General features: G+C 45.1%; 1 protein-coding gene across 2 annotated transcripts in view; it reads left to right on the top strand.

The window, feature by feature from the left end:
- The window catches only part of WDTC1 (WD and tetratricopeptide repeats 1), a 63,618-nt gene extending 42,881 nt beyond the window's left edge, over positions 1-20,737 (top strand). For both annotated transcript variants that reach the window (XM_074305683.1, XM_074305682.1), the window contains exons 7-16: positions 2,309-2,491; positions 3,665-3,759; positions 4,757-4,872; positions 6,259-6,334; positions 6,711-6,807; positions 9,141-9,314; positions 15,482-15,717; positions 16,656-16,821; positions 17,721-17,913; positions 18,770-20,737. In XM_074305683.1, coding sequence (XP_074161784.1) covers positions 2,309-2,491; positions 3,665-3,759; positions 4,757-4,872; positions 6,259-6,334; positions 6,711-6,807; positions 9,141-9,314; positions 15,482-15,717; positions 16,656-16,821; positions 17,721-17,913; positions 18,770-18,967 — 1,534 coding nt within the window. In that variant the 3' untranslated portion in view covers positions 18,968-20,737. The remainder of the gene's footprint in view (positions 1-2,308; positions 2,492-3,664; positions 3,760-4,756; positions 4,873-6,258; positions 6,335-6,710; positions 6,808-9,140; positions 9,315-15,481; positions 15,718-16,655; positions 16,822-17,720; positions 17,914-18,769) is intronic.
- Positions 20,738-25,937: the final 5,200 nt, after the last annotated feature.

Here is a 25,937-nt window from a genome sequence, read left to right as displayed (position 1 = left end):
TTGGCTGTGTGTGTGACCTCACAGGCCCTATATAAGCCCACTGCAGGCAGCAACCGCCCTCTTTAACCTCGTGCTGTTCACCCTGGCTCCTAGCCTGGGTGGCCAAGCCAAGATGGGTAGCCGAAAGAGGTAAGGATTTTGGTAGTGAACACATGGGTCTTCTGACCAGGTGTTCACTCGGGAACCAACAAGTCAGGGCATCAGCTAGGGCATTATGTGAGTAGGTATAATAAAGGCTTTTAAGATTACACGTGGTTGTTCTTGAGTGCGCTACCGGTTATTAAGCTATAGATTCAAGAGATTGTGGCCAGAGACCTTAGAAGGCCTCAGAGGAGGCGAGCCGGGTAGAGCTCACACTGCAAAGGACAGTGGTCAAAGGTACTCTGGTGGGTCTAGGACAGACTAGTAATTGTAACTACCAGGAGAGCACGTTACAATCCAGTCCTGTCAGTTCCATAGGCACTTAATAAACAAACAATTAATTAATTAATTTGAGGCATAATTCAGTCATTCAACAAACATCAATTGATTATGAAGCACATACAGAGCATTTCAGGAGATAAAACAACAAAGAATGTTGTCTTCAATCTTGGTAATGGGCACTGCAAAATAGAATTGAATAAGCACAAAAGGGAATATAGGAAGGGGTTTGGAAGTCTATAGGTGAGAAACAGGAAGGATGAACAAGGAAAGACTTTAGTAAGGCAACTAGAAACACACAGAGGCATGTTCAGGGAGTATGACCAGAACAGGGCATAAGAAGGGGAATTGTGAATTGTCATTGTAAAGGGAGCCTGGGAACAAATTAAGGTGGGCCTCAGATGCTGGACAAACAGATTTTAACCTTGTTCCATTGGCAGTAGATGATAATTGGAAGTTTGGGAGGAGGGAAATAACATGGAATGATAGAACATAATGCTGAAAGGACCTCAGCTATCAAGATTAGTAATGCATTAGAAAATTTTCTTTGGCAATCTAACTTGGAGAACTGAAACATAGAGAGGTTAGAGGCAGGAAGATAAGTTTCAAGTCTATTATAGTCCAGGCAAAAAGTAATGAAGGTCTAAACTCCAGCAGGAACAATGGAAATACAAAGGAAGGGTAAGAGAATTTATAGAGATTGAATTGGCAAGACTTGGCCAGTTGGCCAATGGATATGGTGAAAAAGGGAAGAATCAGAATTGACTTTTTTATTTTTAAGCTTTATTAAAAGGCTGATCTATACAGTTCATAGAAGTGGGGAAATCGGGAACAAGAGCCACTTTGAAAGAGTTTAAAGTTAGTTCAGTCATGGAGGTATTGAGTTTAAATACTGATGTGGATACATTGACAGTTGTATGCATTCAGTAAGCAGACAGGACTTGGATTCTGAAGCTTTAGAGAGATTGGAGTGGAAAAAAACGTATTTGAGAATAGCTACAAAGACAGTGGTTGAAGTCTTGTGAATGAATTAGATCAGAGAAAGAAAGAATGCCTGTATAGATCAAATATCCTTAGAAGAAAATTTCCCTAGGGAAGGTCTGATCAATAGTTGACAATTAGCTGCAGAGAGGTCCTGGTCATTGAAAACAAAGCATTGTTCAGTGGATTTGATGATTGGACGTCTTTGTGGACCTTATGGAGAGTAATGTGGATTGCAATCAGATTGCAACTCATGAAATAAAGGTAACAAATATATTAGAGTTTAGTAATGACAGAGGAAAAGGAGAGAAGACAACGAATCTGTATGTGTAGGGAGAAGAATTATAAAGCAGGTAAATGTAAAAATATGTCTCAGAGAGAGAAGTACAAAGTTCCAAATGTTATTGGAAAGAAGTGATTTTAGGACATAGATGCAAGGTTAGTTTTGGTGAAGTCACAGGAGGAAAGAAAGAGGACAAGTAAAGATAACAGAAAACTTGTGAGGTGGGAATAGAATTGTTGGGAAAAGCTTACTTTGGGGACCTTGACCTGAGTGTGGGGCCTTGAGGAAAATGGAAACTCCAGCAGGAGCAATGGAAGTACAAGGGAAGGGTGAGAGAAAGTTTATCAAGATTTGTCTATTAAATATGGATAAAAAGGGAAGAGTCAAAGTTGACCCCAAGATTTTTAAGCTTGGTTGATTTTAGGACTGATTAAAAATGGTCAGTATTTACTTTCATGTAAAAATCCCCACTTATCATTCCAATTTCTCATATAACTCTTCTCTCTTTGAACTCTCCTGCTGTGAGCTTCTACATTGAGGTGTACTACTTGAGTCCACAGAAAGCTTGGTCTCTCTGCTGTTCTCTACAATGGCTTACATTTTCCCAACCCTTCTGTCTTGCAGTCAGTATGACCTTCGAGAGAATAGTAAACACTCAGAGGTGCTGATCGACCTGACCGAGTATTGTGGCCAGCTGGTGGAGGCCAAATGCCTCACAGTCAACCCCCAAGACAACAACTGCCTGGCAGTAGGAGCCAGTGGACCCTTTGTGCGACTCTACGATATCCGAATGATACATAATCACAGGTATGACCCTCTGGACCACCAACTCCCACCAGAGCCGAGGTCACTGCCACCAGCCAGCTTCCTCTTTTTACTGTCCCTTCTTACTTAGTAGTTATTTTAAGTTGTGAAAGCAGTGTCTGGAGATCCCAGAAAGGATCCCTGGTAAGACCTGAACTCCCTGAGGGACTTTAAAACAGAACCCCTAAAATGGTTTTAGTCTTTCCAGGTTCACTCCAGAATTTATTGGAGATAGTTAGTAATTTGCCATTTAAAAAAACAAACAAAACCAAAAAACCTATTTCCTATGCTCTCCTTGCATGCTTACTCAGGGGATCCGGATCTCAGAGTAGTTGGCTGGCTCTACTGGTATAGATCAAAACCACTCTGTCCTTTCCCATCTGAACTGCATTCCTCCAGGCTGCTTGATAAATCTCCATGAGGGCCTTTTTGTGTTCTTTTCATGCCTTGGAGGGTATCAAGGTAGTACTTGCAATCTGGCCATCCATTGTCCTATTTCCCATATATGACCTACTTTCTTTTCCAGCTATCTGCACCCTTGAATGGTGTCTGTTACATCACTTCCTGAATGCAAATCATGGACAACATGCTGCAGCCTGTCTAAGGGCTCTATTATTATCCTTTGCATTGTCTTTTGAATCAGTTGCCTGCAATTTTGTGGTGATCTGTAATTCAAAGAGTCAGTGGAAATACCCTAGGATTGCTTGGGAGGAGGGAAGAATTTTGCATGATATTTTCAGTGCCTTATGGAGCAGTCTATCTCACAGGGTAGACAAGGACCATGCACTGGCACCTGAGGGCCCCTTACCTTTCTGTAAGATAAGGGAGAAATTGAAAAATTCCACCTGCCATGTCATGCGATTCATTAGGTATTTTTAAGCACCATATACAAAGCACTGTGCTTTTTTTCCCCCCTGAGGCAATTGGGGTTAAGTGACTTGCCCAGGGTCACACAGCTAGGAAGTGTTAAGTGTCTGAGGCCAGATTTGAACTCAGGTCCTCCTTACTTCTGGGCTGGTGCTCTATCCACTGAATCACCTCACTGCCCCAAAGCACTGTAACTAAGCAGATAAAATGAAAAACCATTTCTTGATGCCAAGGATTGTCTGGTTTTGCCTTGTAGTGCCACCTTTAGTTGGCAGTTCTTAAGGGTTTTATGGTTCCTTCTCCTGACAGAAAAAGCATGAAACAAGGCCCTTCCGCTGGTGTGCACACGTTCTGTGACCGACGGAAGCCGCTCCCTGATGGTGCTGCCCAGTACTACGTAGCAGGTAGGCGTCTGTCCAGCCATAGCCCTTGGAGAAGCTCCTCAGCAGGTTGAGGAGACTTCTTGGGAAGGGTGGACAGTGTGACTGAACTCGGGAAATAGCACTGTCCTCTAGGGACAGAGAACTCTTAGTCCTTTGGCACTTTTTTTGGAGGGTAGAATAGACTGGTAGTTTATGGAAAGAGCCTCAGGCCCTCTGGGCCTCAGCTCTGTTCCTCCTCAACAACCAGTTCCATGGGACTTGTCATATCCTGGAGTTGCCTCATCTTTGGACATTACTTTCTATATTTAGCTGATTGAAGAGGCAAACCATTTCACCCTAGGTTTCTCTAAAGTCCCTTTCAATGTGAACAGTCAGTGTCCTGGAGAGTTATTCTCCTGTGGCCTCACTCTCATCGTCTACACCATTATGGGCAATCTGGGGTATCAAGGACCCTGTTGCCAGAAAAGCTGCCAGTCCAATGGTGAAGCAGCTGTAGGGAGAACTGATAGCAAGCAGGAAGAGGTTAGGCAGGTTAGGTTAAAACTCAGCCATTAATTGGTTGAATGGCTTTAAGGAAACAATTTGGGAGAGAGCCTGCTTATTGGTCAGTGATGGGGCTGGGTGGGAGATCATAATCCCCCTTCTTAACCCACAAGTGTGCTATTGGGATCAAACAAGGTGATATGTGTCAGAGTGGTTTGAAAAGCACTTCATGTTAAAGCATTAGGAGGGTGAGCACAGAAAGCTCATCTTCTGGACTTTTAGGGAGAATCCCCAGCATCTGCAGGAAAGAGAATTGGGCAAAGGGACTTTCCCTTGTCTTCCTTTCTCTAGTCAATCTTCCTGCCTGTGATTTTGGTGAAAAAGAATGAATGCCATAGGGTTGAGTAAGAGTCATCTCTGCCATGTAGCAGTCTTTACTTCTTAATATCTGACTCTGGAGTAGTGAATATAAGAGAAAATTAGTGGGTGACTTGGAGTAGACATCTTACATCTATTTTTGGCCTGTCCCCCACAGGGCACTTACCAGTGAAGCTGCCAGACTACAATAACCGCCTTCGTGTGCTGGTTGCTACCTATGTCACCTTCAGTCCCAATGGCACCGAGCTGTTGGTCAACATGGGAGGGGAACAGGTAGGCACTTCAGTGGGAATAAGCTGAGCTTTGCAGGTAACCCTGTGTCCAACTAGTTGTATGTGGTTGTCACAGAGGAGGTTAAGATAGAATGAAGAAAACAGTTTTGATTTCCCTATTTAGTTTGTTTTTTATAAAAGGTCAGAGCAGACCTACAGAGGCAAGTGAGAAGTAGAATTTGTTTGCTGAACCCAGCAAAAGGGCAAAGAGAGTGAGCATAATATTGTAGTGTTAGCGCCAGGGCCTTCCTCAGTTGGCATAACAGTCCTGTCCAGACAGGGAAATCCAAAGGGGAAACAGGGCAATACCCAAAATAAACAGGTAGTAACTGTCACTTGGTTAGAGGGGTATCAGAAGACATAAGCCTTCAGAGAGGTGATGCTCCTTTATCCCCTATGCCTTGATGGAAAGAATCTGATCTTATATATCTTTGTATGCCCTCTAGAACCAAACACTGTGCTCCTTGCACAGGGGCCTAATAAAAGAGCTGGTTGAATAAATGCCATTGGGACCTCCAAAGAGCTTTGGGCCAAGTTATCATATGTTATTGAACATTTGCTTCATATTAGAACTCTATCTAACTGTAAAATGGTGATACCAGCTCTTTTACTGCCTCACTGTTGTGATTATTTACTGTTAGGCAAGCCTTTTCTAACCTTTTAATGGACATGAAGTATTTCCTTATTTATTGCCTTATAATATCATTTAATCCCTCACTCTGTCCTGTAAGACTAGGTGTATTATTTTCCCATTCTGGCCCTAATTTCATCTTTTCTAAAATGGTAAAGTTGGATTGATGGACTTTAAAGTCCTTGCTACTGTGTTCCTGAGTGAGACAACATAGAAAGGGTTTAGGCCCTCAAAGGAGGTATGCAGGGGATCATTGTAGCTTCTCACCTAGAGAGTAGTAGGTAAGATGGGTTCTGTTTGAAAGTCAGTAGTATGCAGTAGGAAAATGGTGGGTGTGGAGTCCACAGAACAACATTTCCCTCAACTGTGAAATGAGGAGAAAGTTTCTGAAATAATGTCTTCTCAGATTAGGTTTATTATGAAAAACACATGAAAGAATTAGAGAATTTATAACAAACTTAAACTATGCATTTCAGTTGTTGATAACTCATGTATTTTAATATGAATTGGCCAAATATTGCTCTAGAGAGCTCTTGCCCTGGAACTGCTTAATGCCTTGATAGATCCTCATTTGGCAATTCGTTGTGAATTCTCCCTACCATCTATTTGGCACTCATTATATCCCGGCTTTTTAGGATACATCCCCAAAGGGGGTAGAATCTTTGCTAAATACTAATGACAGTGAGGCTGTTTTATGGCCTCTGTGTGTGTCTGTCTGTCTTCTCTCTTTCTTTCTCTCTCTCAATTTGTCTTTAGGTCTATTTGTTTGACCTGACATACAAGCAGCGACCATATACCTTTCTCCTGCCAAGGAAATGTCATTCATCAGCGGGTGAGTGTGGGAATGGTAGGGCCCAGGTTTCTGACACTACTTCTTTTCCCCACCAAGTCAGAATGGAGGCATCAAAGACTGATAGACAACCTTTACTGTCAGGCTGATCCCACGGAAGTCATGTTGAGCTTTTGTGGCTATGGAAAGGATGGTTTGTCAGTAGAAGCCTTTTCCTTCAACTCTTCCCCATTGTGGAACCTGTCCCATTTCTTCTGCTGTAGCTGGGAGGTGTAGCCTATTTTGTCCACTACCCAATAAACTTTTACCTGGTATCATCAGCAGGTCCTACCTGAGTTTGGGTGAAAATAAGAGTATTATTATCCATGCCCAAAATTTAAGTTGTCCCATTCTTTGTTCTTCCCACTAAACCCATCAGAGGTCCAGAATGGCAAGATGTCCACCAATGGCATGTCCAACGGGCTCCACCTGCACAGCAACGGTTTTCGATTGTCGGAGGGCAGAGCACATGTTAGGTAATGTCAGTTTTTAGGCTGTAGTACCTCTCCTTAATTGTGATGTGTCCCATGAGATGACTTGGTACCTTTCGTGATCTTCCCAGAGAGGGAGGAAAGGATATGAATCTGCCTACATAGGCAAAAGAGGACCATTAAAGCCATTTGGTTTGTGGGTGGAGAAGATGCTTTATTCTTTATCCCTAGTCAGACCTTTGGGATGGGGAATATATCAAGTCATGCCGTCCCAGGATTGCATCAGCAAGGGTTGAGGTCCCAGAGTTTACCTTATCCTCACTTTATACTGTCTTGATTTTCCCACTTCTTTGCTCTCTTCCCTGTAGTCTCCAAGTTTCCAGTAAGGATAAGATGAATAGAAACCATTTCCAACACACAGGAAGTGGAGGGGAAAGATAATGTAATAGAGGGAGAAACTGCCATTTGGGAGTTCTCTTGGGAAATAGGTATGGCATTTTCTAGCTCCTTAGGGCCTAGAGGGCAAGATATCTTGACTAGGGAGTTAAAACTTTATGACTCATAATGTGTTCTGAGTCTATGACTCTTTTTTTACATAGCTTTGATAAGTATGACTAGATGTCCTTGTGTTCTAAAGGCAGGGAGCTGGGTCAAAAGATTCTTTTCACTTCCATCAAATCTAAAGTCAAGAAATTCAGTTCAATCCAACAGACATTATTAAGCACCCACTATTATGTCAAGGTCCCTAAAGAGCTTGACATGTGTTGGGTCTGGATCTAACAAGATGAAATCCAACAATGATAAATGAGAAGTTTTATATGTGGGTTCCAAAAATTAGCTTCAAGAAAGGCAGGATTAGAAAACAGTTTGTCTGAAAAAGAGCTGGTAATTTTAGTGGCCTGCATTCTCCATATGAATCAGCAGTGTGACGTGACAGCCAGCCATTCTCATGCTACATGGGCCTACATGGAAAGAACCATTAATTTCAGAGACAGAGCATTGATAAATCCCTGTCTCCCCTGCTCCCTTCAGAACAAATCAGATGTGCTTTCCAGCTGCTTTGGCTTAAGAATACTTAGCATCTGGGAAGTGTCCAGAGGAGTAGCAGTGAAGACCAGGTGAAAAATCATAAATAGGAATATTTAGCCTGGAAAAAAAAGACTTAGGAGCAGGAAGTCTTTTCTTTTATGTGGAAAGAGAAATTAGATGTGTTCTCAGAGCAATGGGAGGAAGCTTCATAGAGGCAAGTTTACGCTGGTGTGGTAAGACCTTTCTAAGAAGAGACCATCCAGAAATGGAATGGATGGACTGCCTTGGGAAACAGTGACTTTCTCCTTATTTGGAGGGTTTGATGACCACTTATCCAGTCTTTTAGAATGGAGATTCCATTTAGGTTGAACTAGATGGCTGCTGAGGTACATTTCAGTCTGATGATAGGCTTCTTTGATGTACAGGGCCCTGTGATAAACATTTAGATGGCAGAAGAAAAGAGGAGCTTATGATCTAGTTGAGGGATAAGGTATGTACAGTTCCAGAAGTGATTATATGCACAAGAAGAATTTGGTCAGAGAGAATCAAGTTGATAAATAGCACCTTTATCTGGATACATCAAATAAGGCTTCTTGAAGGAAGTAGCATCTCAACAACATGCTGGTGGACAGAAGTGGAATGGTAGGAGACTGGTAAGGACAGGATAAAGGGAGCAACAGTGAGAGTCAGTTGTTACTAAAGGGGGATGAGGGGCTAAGTTCTGAAAGGAAGGCTGTGAAATGCCAAGCAAAGAGGTATGGACTTTGTTCTAGATAGTAGAGCCATGAAGGGCTGGCGGGATGAGAGCTCTGCATTAGGAGGAGGAACCTGATAGTGTAGAATTGAAGGGAGCAGCCAGAACCCAGAGGCAAGGAAGCTGTTCCGTCATCTGAACAAGAGCTAGGGGACTGGTAGCATTGGGAAGAAATAGGGAGGAGCCGACAGGAAGTAGGGCGAGAAGTAACATCCACAAGACTTAACTTGATGTAGAAGTTAGGAGACAAAAGAGGCAGTTCTATGCCTGGCTTATCTGGGGCATCTCAAAAGACAAGCCAGGGCAAGAGGCAAGTTTTAGAGAGGAAGACGATAGTCAATAGTGTGAAATATGAGCCTGGAAGATGGGAGGGAATTAACTGGAACTTTGCTGCCACTGTTCATTCTACTCTACTGTCTGCTGCCTCATCTGTGTTGCTCTAGAACAGCAGTTGGGGATTTGCCCTTCTCAGGAGTTTAAAGGAATAGGTAGCCGGCTAGCACCGTATCAGCTCTGCAACTCCGGCCTAGCCCAGGTGCCTTGTCCCTTGCTCTTCTGCCTTGATTTTCTCCTCTATTTTACCTCTTCTCCGTAGTCCCCAAGCAGAGCTGCCTCCATCCTTAGAGCGAGTAAAGCAGCAGGCCAATGAAGCTTTTGCCTGTCAGCAATGGACTCAGGCTATCCAACTCTACAGCAAAGCTGTGCAGAAGGCCCCACACAATGCCATGCTCTACGGGAACCGAGCCGCTGCCTACATGAAACGCAAGTGGTAAGTGAGCCCCACAGGCATCAGCATCTTTGGGCATAGGTGTGGTGTCTCACCAAGATGAACTCATTTCTGGGCTGCATTGGACAAGTCACCGCCCTTCTCTGAGACTCCATTTCTGGGTCTAGAGGATTTCTGAAGTTTCTTCCAGCCTGGATCTGCATCAGTTCCCCTTCTGAGCCTCAATTACCTCATTTGTAAAGCAGGGATAATAATCTTGGTATTAGCTTACTTCCAGGGTCACTGAAAAAAGGGACTGTAAAACGCTCCCATGGTAGCTGCTGTTGGTAGGACTTTCTCACTTTTCCACAGAACAACTTAGTAAAATTCATAGTCCTTCCCAGTTTGACCAGCAGGGCCTGAGTTTTCCAGCAACTCCCGAAGCTTTTCTAAGTTACAGAGGGAATGTGGTCCATGTGGCTGGTGGGAACCACAGATGTTGAGGCTTCACAAGTCGGGGCTGAAGATTGTACCCTGTCCCTGGGAACTTTGGCTTTTCCCAGGAAGGAGAAGCAGTTAAAGACTCCTCTTATCTGCAGATCCTGTAGCCATGTCACCCAAGCTCTGCATTACTGCTTAGCCACTTCCAGTGTCACTGATTCAGCAGAAGAGTTCAGGGAGACAAGGCAGAATAATTACAAAAGATGTTCTACAGACACTAAGCAAAGAAATTTGGAGAATCTCTTTAGTGCCCATCTAGAGATCCTCCAGCTTTTTTGCCCGCCAATGTTCTTCATCCAAAATAGGGATCCCAGAGATGTAAAGCCTTGTGTGAGCCTGAGCTGCTCCTAAAGAGATAACAGTTGAACTTTGGAAAGGCCTCTCTATCCCTCTATCCCATCAGATGAAATGTTATTTGTATAAATGCTTAGGACAGTTGCTGGCACAGCACATGGTAGTACTATATATGAATGCTTATTCATTTGAACCCTTCATTCTTGGGGGCTGACAGGCCATCTTTTTTCCTGGGAATGGGTAAATTAGCTAGGCATCTGTTTCTATTCTCTGACAGCTACCTGGGCCAGAGAATACCATTGGAAAAACCCAGTAAATGCCTGATGTGAGGTGCTCTTCTGCCCAAAGGTCCTTTCCCATGGTTCTCAGTCCAGCTCCATATCTACCCCTGGTGCATTGTGGTCTTTTTTCTAGTTGTTATATCACCTGAAATAGGAAAATATTTTCACTAGGATCTTTGGGGTCCGTCTAAATTGTTTTGTCCTTCCTGCTGCTAGTGTTATGTCTTGTACCTCTGGCCAAAAGGAGATGGTGGTTAGTTTCTAAGTCCCCTCACTCTCTGTATTACTATCTTCTGGATGTGCACTGTCTTGTCCAAGACCTTCCTCAAAGGTGACCTGCAGATCTGACACAGAACACTAGAACAGGAAGAGCAGGACGATCCTCCTCCCTGTTCTGAGCATGGTGTCCACGGTGTCTCTAGTAATACAGCTTAAGGTTGCATTAGCCTTTGTCTTTTGTCTATTAGATTATGACATTGACTTATTGAGTTTGTAGCTCTTGGAGGGAGCAGGACTGGGTCCATGAATGTCACCCTCTTAGCACTCATTTCTTTAAAATACAGACTAACTCCATGGTTACTGTTCCACTTTGCATACCCCTCAGGCCCCATGGCCTACAGTGCTCCTGGCTTGGTCTTTGGGGTGACTCATCATGATCAGCCTTTCTCTCCATTGCACCTTTTAGAGGGGCATCTTGCAGACAGTAATTGGATTTCAGTGTTGCAGCAATTCCTGAGTCACTCCCCCCTATTCTGGTGTCTGTTGCAGCATGATGCATTCTGTTTCTGCATGACTGCACCCCTCTCCCCTTCCTTTTTCAATCTCTACTAGTTATAGTCTACTAGTCCACCCTTTCCTCCTGCTTTAGGTGCTGAGTCTTGAGGCTGAGAAGTTCCATAGGTACTCATTATTAGCCATTGACCTAGTGTGTGTCTTGGCTAAAAACCTCTCTGATGATCTATACCTATGCCAGTCACTGCTGCCTCAAGTCTCTGAATATTCTGGAGCCTAGCCTAAATTGTCCTTGTTGGCATTAGCCAAGTAAACCCCAATTAGTGTGAATAAGAAATCCTCTGAAGTGGAGAAGAAATTTATTCAGATTTGCACTGCACCTTTCCATTTGGCTGGAACCAATTACAGATAGCTCTCACTTTTACATAAGCAGACTGTTCTGCGGACCTCTACATAAAGTAATCTTTTTATACCAAGTGAATTTGCCTGCATATGTGGAGAAGAGAGGGAGTGAGGCAGGAAGGAGACCCTGCGCCATAGAGGGAGGGGACTGGCACAAAGTTCAAGGACATGTAGGGACTGTGGACAGAGACGTGAGAGTAGGAGGGGAGAAACACATGGGATGTGGGATAGCCATGTGGGGGCCTGGCTGAAATTGAGAGGAACAACACACAGGAGACAGACACATGGGGTTGGACACTGCCACAGACAGGCGAAAATCAGGGACCAGGGACATTCTCATAGTACCTGAGCAAGAATGCACGGAAGATGAGCAGGCAGATGGCTAGTATAAGGGAAAGGTCTCCTGTCTCTCTCCAGAGATCTCCAGATAAACCCCTGACTGAGTGGAAGTTGTGCAGTCTCTATCTCCCTCTCTCTCTCTGTGCATGAGTTCTTTCACTTTTTTTCAGGGTTTTTTTTTTGGGGGGGGGGCAGTACACAGCATAGATAGTTTCTTTGGAATGCACATTTTTTCCACAATTCTTTATGTAAAATTGCACAATGCAAATTTATATAAAGCAAGAACTGACTGTATCTTTTACAGAATTATAATTTCAAATAGTCTGATGTCAAATGCATGTAACCACTTCAGGGGATTCATTATTTGTACCAATTACAACTATACCTAATTGTATCATTAATAAATGAGCAATCAATGAGCATGTATTTATTAAGCACTTACTACGTGCCAGACACTACATTAATGGCTGGGGATTTAAAAAGAAAACAAAAAACATTGTTCCTGAAGATATTAGATGTTTATTGAATAAGGAAAGAGATGACCTGATCAGGCTTTTTTAGGGGATTACTTTTTTTTTTTTTATAATTTTTTTGACAGTATATATGCATGAGTAATTTTTTTTTTATAACATTATCCCTTGTATTCATTTTTCCAAATTTTCCCCTCCCTCCCTCTACTCCCTCCCCTAGATGACAGGCAATCCCATACATTTTACATGTGTTACAATATAACGTAGATACAATATATGTGTAAATCCCATTTTCTTGTTGCACATTAAGTATTAGATTCTGAAGGTATAAGTAACCAGGGTAGATAGACAGTAGTGCTAAGAGTTTACATTCACTTCCCAGTGTTTCTTCTCTGGGTGTAGTAGGGGATTACTTTGGCAACCAAGTGGAGGATGAATCAGAATGGGAAATGAATAGAGGAATGAATACATAAGAGATATGAAGATAGAAAGGACAAGACTTGGCAATAGTTTGTGAGGTAAAAATCAGGAGTAGAGAATAATACTGATATTATAAACCTGATTGACTGGGAGGAACTGTAATAGGAAAGTTTAAGAGAAAAGGATTTAGGGGAGAATAAGTTCTCTTTTGGACACAGTAAGTTTGAGTTGTCAAAGGCAATTGGTACTTTAAAATTGTAGCTCAGGAAAATTTAGTATAGAAGGAGAAATTGGCCTTGGTTAATGGATAAATAGCCAGCAAAAAAAAAAAATGAGGAGTGCTCATTGTGATACTGGAGCAAGAAAGAAAAATAGCCAAGGGGAGAAATAAAATGACCAACAGTGTCAGAAATTTTTTGGAAAAAATCAAAAAGAATTTTGAGGCAATATCATTAGATTTGGCAATAAAGAGATCATTGATATCATTAGAGAAGGCAAATTCAATTGGATGGTGGAAATAAAAAAAAATAATAATTATAGACATTAGGTGTATATGGTATTTTTAAGTTTAGCCAAGAAAGGCAAAAAATAGATTGGATGATAGCTAGAGAGAAAGATAAGATCAGATCAAACAAATGTTTTTTAAAAATGGAGAAAGATTCAGATTGACAAAATTGGCTGGGGGGGGGGGGTGGGGGGGGAAGGGTGCAAATGACAAATGCTAAGAGGGGGGTGTGGCTGCACCGTTTTTTTTTTAGGTCTTTCTCAAAGAGACCAGCCCATATGTATGGAAATTCTTCTAATAGCTCTTTTTGTGCTAGCAAAGAATTGACAGCAGAGGATGCCCATCAGAGAATGTCTGAACAAATTATAACATGTTAATATGATGGATTACCATTGTGCTGTAAGAAATGCTAACGATCTCAGAGAAACCTGGGAAGACTTGTGTAACTGATGCCGAGTGAACATAATCTGGAGAACAATTTCTACAATGACAATTATATTGTAAAGACAAAAGAACTTGAAAGACTTAGGAACTGATTAGTGTAATGACCAAACAATTCCAGAGGATCCGCAATGAAACTAGCTGCCCACTTTTCTGACAGAATTGATGGAGTGCAGGTTGAAGCATAATTTTTTGGACATGTCCAATGAGGGAACTGTTTTGTTTGACTATGCATGTCTAACAAGGATTTTGTTTTGGTTTGGGGTTTTTTTGCTTTCCTCAGTGAAGGGAGAGAGAAGATGGGAGAACAACAAACGCAGACTTGCTGACTGGGGAAAAAAAAAAAGACTGAGGGAGGGGGCAGAGATATGTTTATAGATATTGGAGAAGAAACCAGTAGATAAGGAGAGACTGAAGATTAGCAAGGGGGGGAGATGGTGGGTGTTTTGCGTTATCAGATTAACACCCTGGGCTTCTAAGGAGTCTTATTCCTAGAATAGATCCAATGCCTGGTGCATTGGTGAGCAGCGCATGGCCTTTAGACCTCAGGGATAGTGATGAAGTCAGCATAGGATAGGGTGGAGCAGAGGGTGACCCCTCTTAGTGCGCTTTTGTGACCACCTGCTGGCCTCCTTCCCTCCCTCCCCCACAGTCTCTAAGCCAGACTTTGTCAAGCATACAGACCAGCTGGTAAATCACAAGAAAGAAGCCGCCCATGGCCAGGGTAGAGGTTGACCCCTGGAATTTCGAATTTTTAGCCTCCCTCTGAGGAGGAATCTGTCTCAGCCCCTGGTGGTGAGGAAGGGGACTTTGGGAAAGGAGTCAGGATGGATGGAGGGGGGCCTGTTGAGGTGGGTGCTGGATGGCAGCAGGCAGTTGGGCTGTTTGCCCACTGGGGGGCAGTCTTGTCCTGTACTTGTCAAGGTGTGTCCTTGCTTACAAACTGGGAGTCATTTGTTTCACTCAAGTTTCTTGGGTGTTCTGGCATTTTTAATAATGTCAAACTCTTGGTGGCCCATTCGGGGTTTTCTTTGCAGAGATAACTGCAGTGATTTTCTATTTCTTTCTTCAGCTCATTTTTACAGATGAGGAAACTGGGTTAAGTGGCTTGCCCAGGACCACACTGCTAGGAAGTTTCTGAGGCAGAATTTGAACTCAGGAAGATGAGTCTTTTCTGTCTCTAGGCCAAGCATTCCATCTAGTGTGTTCTATGCACCCACTAGAGAGGAAAACGGGAGTAGAGACTCTTAGATTAGGCAAGAAAAGCACCCCGAAGCCTGGTCTTTAGAGAGCAGTCAGTGATAGCTGATGTATGCAAAACCCCAGGACTGGGGTTCAAGTCTCCCAGTCACCCAAGGAGAGAAGGCCCGCCAGGTGAGAAATTTTAGTCTCAGAAGTGATTGGCCTATGGTTACACAGCCCGTGTCAGAGCAGAATTCAAACAGGGCTCTCTGCTGACCTCCAGCAGGATGTTCTCTTACACTGTGCTCTTGATGAGACAACGCTTTCCTTTCACAAAGGAGGGAACTGAGATCAGGAGAGGCTAAATGAGTTGTCCAGGATCACACAGAGCTGGCCTCAGAGCCGCCACCCAAGCCTGTATCTCTTGGGATCCACTTGGCTTGCTTCTGTGCTGTAGCGCTTTTGGAGGAGCAGTGGCTTGTGCCTTCTGAGAACCTATGAGAGCCTGGGAGTTGTCATGTCTCAGTGGGGACCAAAAATAAGATTGGGAAGAGGTGGTCCAGGGCAGGGAGGGGGAAGAAAAGATGACTGAAGAGGAATCACTGCCAGCCTCTTTGGCTCCCCTGCCTCCTTTCAGCTGCTTGTGCTCTCCTGTCTCCTCAGGGATGGGGACCACTACGACGCCCTAAGGGATTGCCTGCGAGCCATCTCCCTGAACCCATGCCACTTGAAGGCCCATTTCCGCCTAGCCCGATGCCTCTTCGAGCTCAAGTACGTGGCTGAGGCCCTGGAGTGTTTGGATGACTTCAAAGGGAAGTTCCCAGAGCAGGCCCACAGCAGTGCCTGTGACGCTCTGGGCCGAGACATCACAGCAGCTCTCTTCTCCAAGAGTGATAGCGGTGAGTGAGCTGGCCAACCAAAGTCCAGAGCAAGGGGCTGCTGCTGAGGGACAAGGGGCTGGCTCTCCCTTCCCTGGCCAGGCTCCAAACTAAGCCTAGTGAGCTATGATGAGTTTCAGGTTGGGTTGCTTCCTGGCTCCGCCTGCCCCCCATGGAAACCAAATGAGGGTAGAGTCAGATTGGGCCTTGAGGCCTAAGCCCTATGGAAGGGATCCCAAATGTTGCCAAGATCACATAGCTCTCACCACCAAGTTCAGGTCTTGTATGTGAGTCCCCCACAACACGTCTTGTTCTATACTGGCTCCTGTATTGCTGTGGAGGAGGGGGCCTTGGCCCACTCTCTGCATGACCTTAGCAAAGTGTTCAGTCTCTCCTGGAACTTACTTGTCTGATCTGTAAAATGCAAGTGGTGGTTCAGTTTGGATTGACAAGTGTCCTCTGTGTGTAAAGCACTAAGGATACAAAGATAAAATAAAAACTGTGACCCCTTATCAGATTGCTTACATTCTCTGGTCAGACTACCCCTGCTTAAAGTCTTGGGACTAGAGATATCTGGGTGTTAGACATTCTTTGATTGATCTAGAAAAATCTACTTGCTCAGTGCTTTTTGTCCTTTCTCTCATCCCTGGAAAATGTAAATAATCTGAGTCAGACAAGAGTATTGATGGTGACTTTTGAACATGTAAGCCCTGATCCTGGCAACCTCTAGAAAAGAGGCTTCTCCATCCTCCCCACTGTCATCACTGTGGCTGTCTCCAGTGAGTCAGGCCTGCTGTCAGCCGGCTCTTGTCCCCTATGTCCACCCCATCCAGAAATGTTGCTCTGTGCAACATTGTTGGGCTCTGTCCTGACACCGAGACCCTGTCCAGAACACCCAGGCTCAAAGCAGAGGGGGTGGGAGCAGGCTGCTCACCAGCTCTGGCCCCTTCTGCCCACAGAGGAGAAGAAGGGGGGTGGCCCCGTACGCCTGAGGAGCACCAGCCGGAAGGACTCCATCTCAGAGGACGAGATGGTGCTCCGGGAGCGCAGCTACGACTACCAGTTCCGGTACTGTGGGCACTGCAACACCACCACCGACATCAAGGAAGCAAACTTCTTCGGCAGGTCTGTGAGTCACTGTTTCTTCCACTCTGAGCAAGTGACAGGAGAGCAGAAGCCTCCTCTGTGTGCAGGCCAACAACGCACTGGGCTATTTTCTTAACCTGGAGGAGCACCAGGGAGCACTCCTAGGGCCTGGCAATTGGGCAGATCAGAGAGGGGCCCATGGTAGGGAGGAGAAGAGCATCCCTGTAGTGAGGTGGTCTCATTTACTAATAGCTGCTCCTGGGCATGAATCCTGTGCTTGGAGCTGGCGGAGCTTCAGTCTCGTAGGGAGGGAAGACCCAAGAACAACTGTCCCACGAGATCGTATTGCGCGGTGCTCCCAGGGGCACCAGTAAGTTCTGGTCAAGGGCAGAGACAAGGAAGCCTCTTTGTATAATCCTTGAAAATTAGCAAAGCCCTTTGCATTTGGCACATTGGCCTTTTTTAGGAGGAAGCGACTTATTTTTTTTTTTAATAGATAAGAATTCATCAGGTGAAATACAGGGAGGACATTACAGGCATAGGTACAGACTGGGGGAGAGAGAGAGTGAGTGTTGCTGGTGGAGGGGAGTGCTTCAGTAGAGAGGGAACTGGAATTAAGGGACATGGGTTCATGCTCTTCCATCTCTGGGTCAGCAAAATGGGGCCAGCAGTACTTGGGGCACTCAGCTACACAAAACGGGCTAGCCTTAGTACTTATTACCAAACTAGTGCAGGAGAATAAGGGGAGACTCTGGGGCTCAAGTACCTTTTTCTTCCCCTGGCTTCTTTCCCTACTACTTAGGATGCCCTCTTCTCTGCTCCTCCAGTCCAGGGTCCCCACAGTCCTTCTGAAACTGAAGGACTAGGTTGAGGGAGAGGGGTAGGGTGTGTTGCACTCCTTCCCCCATAACGAACCACCTCCTCCTTTCCCTCCCCAGCAACGCACAATACATCGTCAGTGGCTCAGACGATGGCTCCTTCTTCATCTGGGAGAAAGAGACCACCAACCTGGTGCGCGTGCTGCAGGGGGATGAGTCCATCGTCAACTGCCTGCAGCCCCATCCCAGCTACTGCTTCCTGGCCACCAGCGGCATCGACCCCGTCGTGAGGCTCTGGAATCCTCGGCCCGAGGTGAGAGATGGTGGGAACAGAAAGGGTGTTTGGGGACCAGCTCCTGGCCCTGTGCTGTGCTGAGCATGGCATCTGCCTCTCTGACCTCCAAAGGGAAACCTTTGAGAAACCATAAAGCACCATGGCTTCTTATCATCCTGGTTTTTGCCGTCTCCTCAGTGGAATCAGGGCCCTTGAACTAAGGCCTGCAGCTTGCAGTGCTCCCACCGCCTAATCCTTGGAGGTCAGCAAGGAAACCGAGACATAGGCCCTTCCCTGGGAGAGCTTCCAGCCCAGGAGGGCCGAAACAGAAGGATTCCTTAGAAGGGAGGAAAGAGCCAGGAAGATTAGAGGGGGAGGAAGCCTCAGAGTTCATATTCTTTTCCAGTACAACCCTGTAATATTATAATGGCATTATCCCCATTTTAAAGATAGGGATCTGGAATGTGAGAGAGATGTACCTCTGCACAGTCACACACCTGGAAAGTCAAGGAAAAGGTGTGGGATTGGCTTTAGCCTGAAGAAGGCTGGTGTTTGGATTCTTTGTGGGGGGGCCCTACCCATTGGAGTGTCCTTTTTAGCCTGGCCCCTCCACTTCTTCCTGTCTTCTCGGAAAGCAAAAAGAATTTACCCCCACTTCAATAGGGAAACCCAGCAGGCTCCATAAGGCATTCAGGATGATTCGTGCTGAGTCTTTGAGATTAAAAATGGCAGCATGGCAGCAGGGGAGCCCATTGCCATGGCAGCGAGTCTTGGCTCAGACCTTTGCCTTCAGGGCTCAGCTTACTTGGGGCATGATTTTCCCAATTGGGGAATGGGGGAACTTGCTTCCCTCTCGACTCATGTTCTCCCCTTTCTGTCCTTCCGTGCCTCTCAGAGCGAAGACCTCACCGGCCGAGTGGTGGAGGACATGGAGGGGGCTTCTCAGGCCAATCAGCGCCGCATGAATGCCGACCCACTCGAGGTGATGCTGCTCAACATGGGATATCGGATCACGGGCCTGAGCAGCGGAGGCGCCGGGGCTTCTGATGATGAGGACAGCTCGGAGGGGCAGGTCCAGTGCCGGCCCAGCTAAGGCTCAGCCCACGCCTCCTATCTCCTCACAGACGAGGAGAGGAGGAAGAGGAGGAGGAGGGGTTTAGTTTTGGTTTTTCTTTTTGTTTTTGGGTTTTTTTTATTCCCCTCCAGACCCCCTCCCCCGTTTTGTTTGTTTGTTTGGGGGTGGTGGGTGGGGGACGGTACAGCTCCTTGGCTTCCAGACTCTTGGGGGTGACAGCCCCAGACCCAGAGCAGAAGCTTCTCCCAGCAGTGTCCCTCCTCCTGCCCCTAACTGCAAGTCCTCTGGAATCAGGCTGCTGGGAAAGGGGCTTAGGCATGTGTGAGGGCAAGAACAGAGCCCCCGTTCCTGGAGCCTGGTGACTACAGTAGGGGTCACGGGAGGGAAGGAGGAATCTTGGGCTGCAGGTACCCTTGGCTGTGCTGAGTGCCTGTTCCCGACTCTCTGGAGAACTGACCTGCCTCCCCAAGTCCTCTGGGGTGGTCAGGGTGAGGCCTTTGGAGAGCCTGGCATCTGCTTGGCCTTCCTGCTGCTCCTTTCCCGGAGGGAGGGTCCTGAAGTGGTTCAAGCAGATGGAGGGAAAGACCCCCCATCCTACCCCTGGCTAGACTGCAGAGGCCGGTCCAGCCCAGTAGGAGGGGGCTCTGTGGCCTTCCCGGGTATCCTGGCCCTTTGTGCTCTCAGTTAGCAGCCTCAATTAACTCATTCCCTTGATCTTCCTGAGAAAGTGGTTGGGGCCTAGAGCCACTGGCCCTGGCAGAGAATAGCCTTTCACTACGCTAATGCCCCCTCTCCAACTCTGCTTGGACTCACTGTGACCTCTGTCCTGGAGCCTCCGCCCCGCCACTGCCCCGTCTCTTCCAGCGTCAAGGCCGAGCATAATGAGGGCTCCTTGGTACCACCTGCCCTGGCCAAGGAGCTCTCCCCTCCCAACCTTCTGTCCTTTTTATGTTCCCTCTTGTGCCGAGCCTTTGGACACCAAGGACGGGACGGCTTTTCTGTCTCCTCTGTAGGGCCCCCCACCCCCGACCCTGTATGGACATCTTCACCTGCTGGTGGAGGCGGGGGCTCATTCACCCTCCCCTACATCCTTCTCTACCTGTAGAGGGCCACCCAGCCCAGAATCCCCCCACCCCCCACTCCTCAGGTCCTGCCCTCCCCCATCCAAGCCAAGGACACTTGGGAAAGGTAGATGCCATTCTCCCCACCTTCCGGTCAGAAGGGGGGCACCTCTGAGCACTTCCCTGCCTCTGCTGGGTATCCAGGCTGGGGATCATTTTAAAATCCATTTCATTGTTTTAAAAGCAAAATTGGGGGAAGGAAGATGGACATTGAAGGTCACGGGGCATCTTTGTGCTGCTTCACTCCCAGCAGGGCAGGGGCGGCTTTTCCCCAACTTCTTTTCCTCACCATCCCCCTCTACCCTCCATCTTGCCCTTGCTTGGTAATGAAGTATATTTATTGGTGAAGGAGACAGCTGCTGCTCGGACTCCCTCTCCCCTCTGTGTTCCCTCACTTCTCTTGCCCAGAGAGGGAGAGGGGGGCAAGCAGGACCCCCTGGGGAGGGGATGGAAGGCCTGGCATAGCCCCTTAGCTTTCCTGCCTCTTAAGACCACACTCACTCTGCTCCAGCCCAGGGCCCCTTCCCCCACAGTGTGGAAGAAACACAAAAGCCTTACTGTCCACTTGGGCAGGAGCAGAATATTTTTGTTCCTCTGCCCCCCCCTCCCTCCCCACCCCCAGCAGAGTGAGGGTGATGATGCAATTGATTAAAAACATTTTGTTCTAGGTGTGGATGTGGAATTTGTGGAAGGGGAGAGGGGCTCCTTAGGATCTGAGACTGATTCTTTGGTCCCCCATGGGCCTGCTGTGAACCTGCTGACGCCAGCAGTCATCCATCCCCAGCTCTACTAAGGGCCAAGCCATGCCCCCCCTCGCCCCCCTCAGCTCTCCACACACGGTGCCCATGGGGTTTGCACTTGTTAAAGGACACTCCAGTTCTGTACCAGCCTCCATCTATCATATTTCAGAGACTGACAGGAATGGCTGGAGCCTGGGCAGGGCTGGAGGGAGCCTGGCTGGGATTTGGCAATGGCCCCACACCTGCAGCCATGCCCCTCCCAGAAATGCCCACAATGTGATTCTGAGGCCTTGTCAAGTCCTAGGCCACATAGAAAGTGAAGAAAACTATGATGCTAGGTCCTGCGTGGGGGGCATCTTCTACCTACCGAAATAAAAGGAGGGAAGGCTGGCTTGGGATGCCTTTAGAACAGAGAACTTCAGAGCTGGAGGGGCCGAGGATTCATTTGACACTTTTTGCAGTGGAAGAATTAGGCCCAAGACCAACTAGTGAAACTGGCCAAGGCAAGAGCATGTAATATTTCAGAGCCTGGCACTTTGGGTCAGAGCGGACAGTACTACCCCAGTACAGTGCTGCTCTAATTCTTCGGACGATGTGGAATTTGTTTTAGCGTGACTACTTCCTCTCTAAAGGTGAGCAGCTGTAATCAAAACTAGAAATCAGCACTTCAGTGGTGTCTTAAGATGCTGCCTTGGAACTTTTCAATGGCCTAGAGCCAGTCTATTTCTTAGGGCCTTCATGGCAGCAACCTGGGGAGTTAACTTTTTGTCCTGGGTGTACTAGGACAGTGTAACCTTAGATTGAGCAGCCTGTTTTTCCTCCTCAGATGGCATCCTTTATTCAGCTGCCCCCCATCCAATATGAATGAGGTTTGCAATGATTTGCATAAAGCACTTAATGTGTGCTAGACACTGGTGGGCACAATAAAAAGAAAAATAAAGCCCTCAGATTGTTTTAGTGGGAGATACCAGGATAAACATCACTAAATGAATGCAGCATCTAGTTCAAACAAAATAGAGGATAGCACATTGCCTGATTCAGCCCCAGAAGCATCAACAGAGTCCTCCTAGTCATAGCTGCTCCTGACTGTCCCACTGCCAAGGAGCCCTGTAGGGTGGAGTATAAAGAGCACTGGCATCAAAGGATCTGGGTTCAACTCTTAGTTCTGCTTCTCACTTCTTGAGTGACCTTGGGCAAGATATTCCATCCTCTTATCTGCAATTTCCTCAAATGAGAGGTTGGTGTAGATGAGCTTTCAGGTCCCATCCAGTGAGAAGGTACATGAAGCCAAAGTTCTTGCTGCTCCTGTAGATAAGTAGCTGGGGATGGGAGAAGTTCACTGGACCACCAGGAGCTCCCTGCTGCCAATAGTAGTGCCTCTTCCCTCATCACATAGGCCAGGTCTTAATTAAGTGAAGCACTGGCTGCTCTAACCTTGGGTCAACACAGCCCCACCTTATCTACAGAAATACACAATCCATCTCGAAATGTGGAAAACGCTTTGTAAACCTTAACCTGCTATATAAATGAGTTGGTCATTGAACAAATATACAGTAAACATTAGGCACTTAATATGTGCAAAGGATACACATAGAGAAATTTAAAGCCCCTACTCTTAAGTGTTAGTATAACTTCATTTTAAAAGAGAAATGATAGTATCTGGGGGCGTGAAGAGATGATACAGGTTATCCTCCTGAGGAGCCCATGAGACTAGTAAGTAGGGAGCTGGAGCTCACCTGTGCAAAAAGGGTGAAAGCCAGAAGCAGGATGTTCAGGGTATAGAACCCTTCTAGGACTGTTTTCCACTCCTTGAAGTGGAAGCCTGGGTCCTCAGGATGTCTGACCCCTGCTTCCTACATGTTCTCATGTTCGTGACCTCCCATTGATATGCTCTCTATTGGTTATCCAAATGAATTCAATTAGCCAAAATTAATTTATTAAATTTCTAGGGATGTAGTAAGAACAGTTAGAATGAAACATTCCCTCCAAAAAAATCTGACATGCTTTCCCATAACTATATACAGGCCAAAAGTGGGCTCAAAAGAGTAGCTGCTCTTGATTGGATGAAAGGGCCTTACTCCCCGGAAGCCCCCCCCCCCTTCCAGGAAGTTTCCCTAAGGTGTGCACAACACTCTTCTGAGCTAGGTAATGCTGCACTTCTTGCCAAGCTCCTTTGGAGAGGTCATCCCTGAAATGCCCTTTCCTCAACATTTCTAATGTATCTTGTTGCTCATGACCTTGTCTGTGGAAGGAGTGTCACAATCCTGGATCTCAGCCCTTTCTGGGTAAGTTGGAGGATCTGGCAAAGAGCTTCCAAAGATTCACTTTTGAATTGGTTGCCCAAATTTCCTTTTCTGATACAGAACACCATATCCAGGGTGCCTAATTTATCCAATTGTAATAATGTACATCATCCGGCTTGAAGACCTAGTTCACACCTTTGATTCTATAAATTAAAGAGGCTATCTCTCACCTGATAAAGGGATCTTAGAAGTGGCTAAACCCAACCATTTCATTTTATAAATGAAATGGAGTAAAATGTTAACCTGGGACAAATGGCTAAATGCCTCACACAGATTATTGACTTCAACCTTAGTATGAGATGGGGGCAGAATTTCTGGGGACCCCTGCCCCAGTTTCATGGAACTCTGCAAAGTTGTGCTGAGTTTATCTCCACGATTTAGGAATCATGTCACATACATATAATCTGCTCCAGAATTATCTGGAAACATCATGGATACAAGTTCCCACGAATGTAGCCCATGATCCATGTTTCCCTGATCCTGCCAAGACACTAGGTTCATGTGAATCAAAACCTACTCTAGAGGGCCATTGGTTTTCCTTTGGGGATCCTTGTCCATCCTTGGAATTATTCAGCACAAACGGAGCTGTGATCTCAATCTCGGGGCACCTTTTCCTATCATATTAACTCCTCTTCTTTATGGTTATAAGTTGCAGTCACAGCCACCATACCTCTTCATGACCCTCAGAGTAGTAGTTTTGAATTCCTCAAAGAGTGTTGTATTCCATGTCTTACTGCCAGAGAGCAATGATACAATGTTGGTATTAAAAAGCTTTGCAACTCCCCAAATGTATCCAGCTCTCTCTTCTATTCAACCCAGGGCTTAACTAGTAACCTGTCCCCCTCCCCCTCTCTATCTATATATGTATATACACACACACACTAATATCTGAATCTGGGTAGTAGATAGTTTATATCCACTTGGTCTTCCCTGTGTGGATGGTCAAGCCTAACTCTTGAGTGGATACAAATCTCTTTAGGAGACTGTACAGTATTCTGAAAAATTACTTTTCTCCAACTCTCTTTTATATATTGCTTCCACACTGGAGCTCCAGGGAAAACTTTATGAAAAAAGGTGTGATAAAGCTCATCTCAAGAGTCTTCCCAAGAGTGGACTGACAGAAAATCCTAAAAAAGAATTGCACTCTGTATAAAATAGATATCACAGGACAGCTATTTTCTCTATAAGTACACATACACACCTCAAAACACAAAAGGATATTAAGTGGGCATTAATACTTGAAGACAATTCAATAGCAAAGAAAAAAATATTACTACTATATTTTAGACACAAGCACATCAGAAGCAATTTTATCTACCTTAGCATTATTCAAAATCCAAGCATTTCTAGCCTAAAGAAAAATTATACAACTTCACATAGTTCCTTTTCTAACCCTACCTCCTATGGCCATGTGTGCTTGAACATGTCTCTATTCCAAAAAAAATTTAGGTAACATTCATAGGAATCTTGTACAAGAAAAAATACTTTTAAAAACCTATAATATAGTTAATTCATTACCTTGATATTTAATTATATGTTTAATATTTAAAACCTATTAAAATATGGATATGTACTACATAAAATGTATTAAAAGATTACTTATTAATTTTGAGTTAATATGCAGAACAACAATTTATTTCCATTGGTCTTTCTCTTTAAGTATTAAAAGGACCTCCTCAAAACAGATATAATCTTTCTGAATAAGAGAAGTCTCTTCTCTTGGATTAGTCACAGACCAATCCCTTAGGGTGTGGGAAGGATCTAAACAAGATGAGAGCTAAACTTGGTTATTATCAGAAATAAATGGAAAGTCTTTTGTTCTACTTTCCTAAAGGGAAAATCCACTTGAAGGAAAATTCTAAGTATTTTCAGTTGAACTAAAAGGTTTTAGTGTGTTTCCACACCAGATCATTGTGATCTCCCCAAAATGTAAAGCTGCTGGACAGACTTCACTTTCAACCTTCACCTCACACCTGCCCTATCTAAGCAATTCCCAACGTCTAGATCTCTGGACCAGGTAGATAAAGATTGTCCTTGATCGTCATCTCCGATGACTGGTATAATTGTAGGAAGCATCTCCCATTGGGCAGTCAGTACCTGCTCAGGATTTCTTCACCTCATGGTGGTCACCAAAGCCCCAAATCTCCCATTCTCAGGATGGCTGGTTACTGCTTGGAGATGTGCTCTTAAAGAAAAAATACAAAGGAAAAACAGGCAGTTAGTTTCTCCCAGGGAAGCACATTCTCACTATCATGTTAGTAGCTACCATTGTTGCTGATGGAGAAAAGAGGAGAGAAATCTTTTCCCTGCTGGTATCACCTCAAAGTAACATTTAAAAATAGTTGAGTGAATCTTTCCCCTTAGTCACTATTAAGTAACTAGGGAAAGAAAAGAAGGGAATGAGCATATATAAATATATATTTATATAATAGCATTAATATTTCAGACATCGTGATAAGCATCATACGTTATTTCACTTGATCCTTGTAGCAACACTGGAAGGTAGATCTTATTATTTTATTAAAGATTATATATAGATTATATAATTTTATATATATAAATAATAATATATTAAAGATTACTACTACTCTTCTCCTCTGGTGATTGTTTCTCTCCCTAGGAGACAAGGATCTGGTTTCTTCACCTGAATACATGATCAGATTTTCTTTACTAGCCCTGATCCCAATGGAATAATCCCAAATTCCCCTCCAAATTTAAGTTTTTCTGGGAAAATATTGTGGTCTAATCAATTTTTTCCTAGTAAATTTATTTATTTGTAATACCCATTGCTTTACAAATCATGTTGGGAGAGAAAAATCAGAGC

The sequence above is a fragment of the Sminthopsis crassicaudata genome, chromosome 3 (assembly GCF_048593235.1).
Source record: "Sminthopsis crassicaudata isolate SCR6 chromosome 3, ASM4859323v1, whole genome shotgun sequence".
NCBI classification, from domain to species: Eukaryota; Metazoa; Chordata; class Mammalia; order Dasyuromorphia; family Dasyuridae; genus Sminthopsis; species Sminthopsis crassicaudata.
This window is presented reverse-complemented; position numbering and strand designations above follow the sequence as displayed.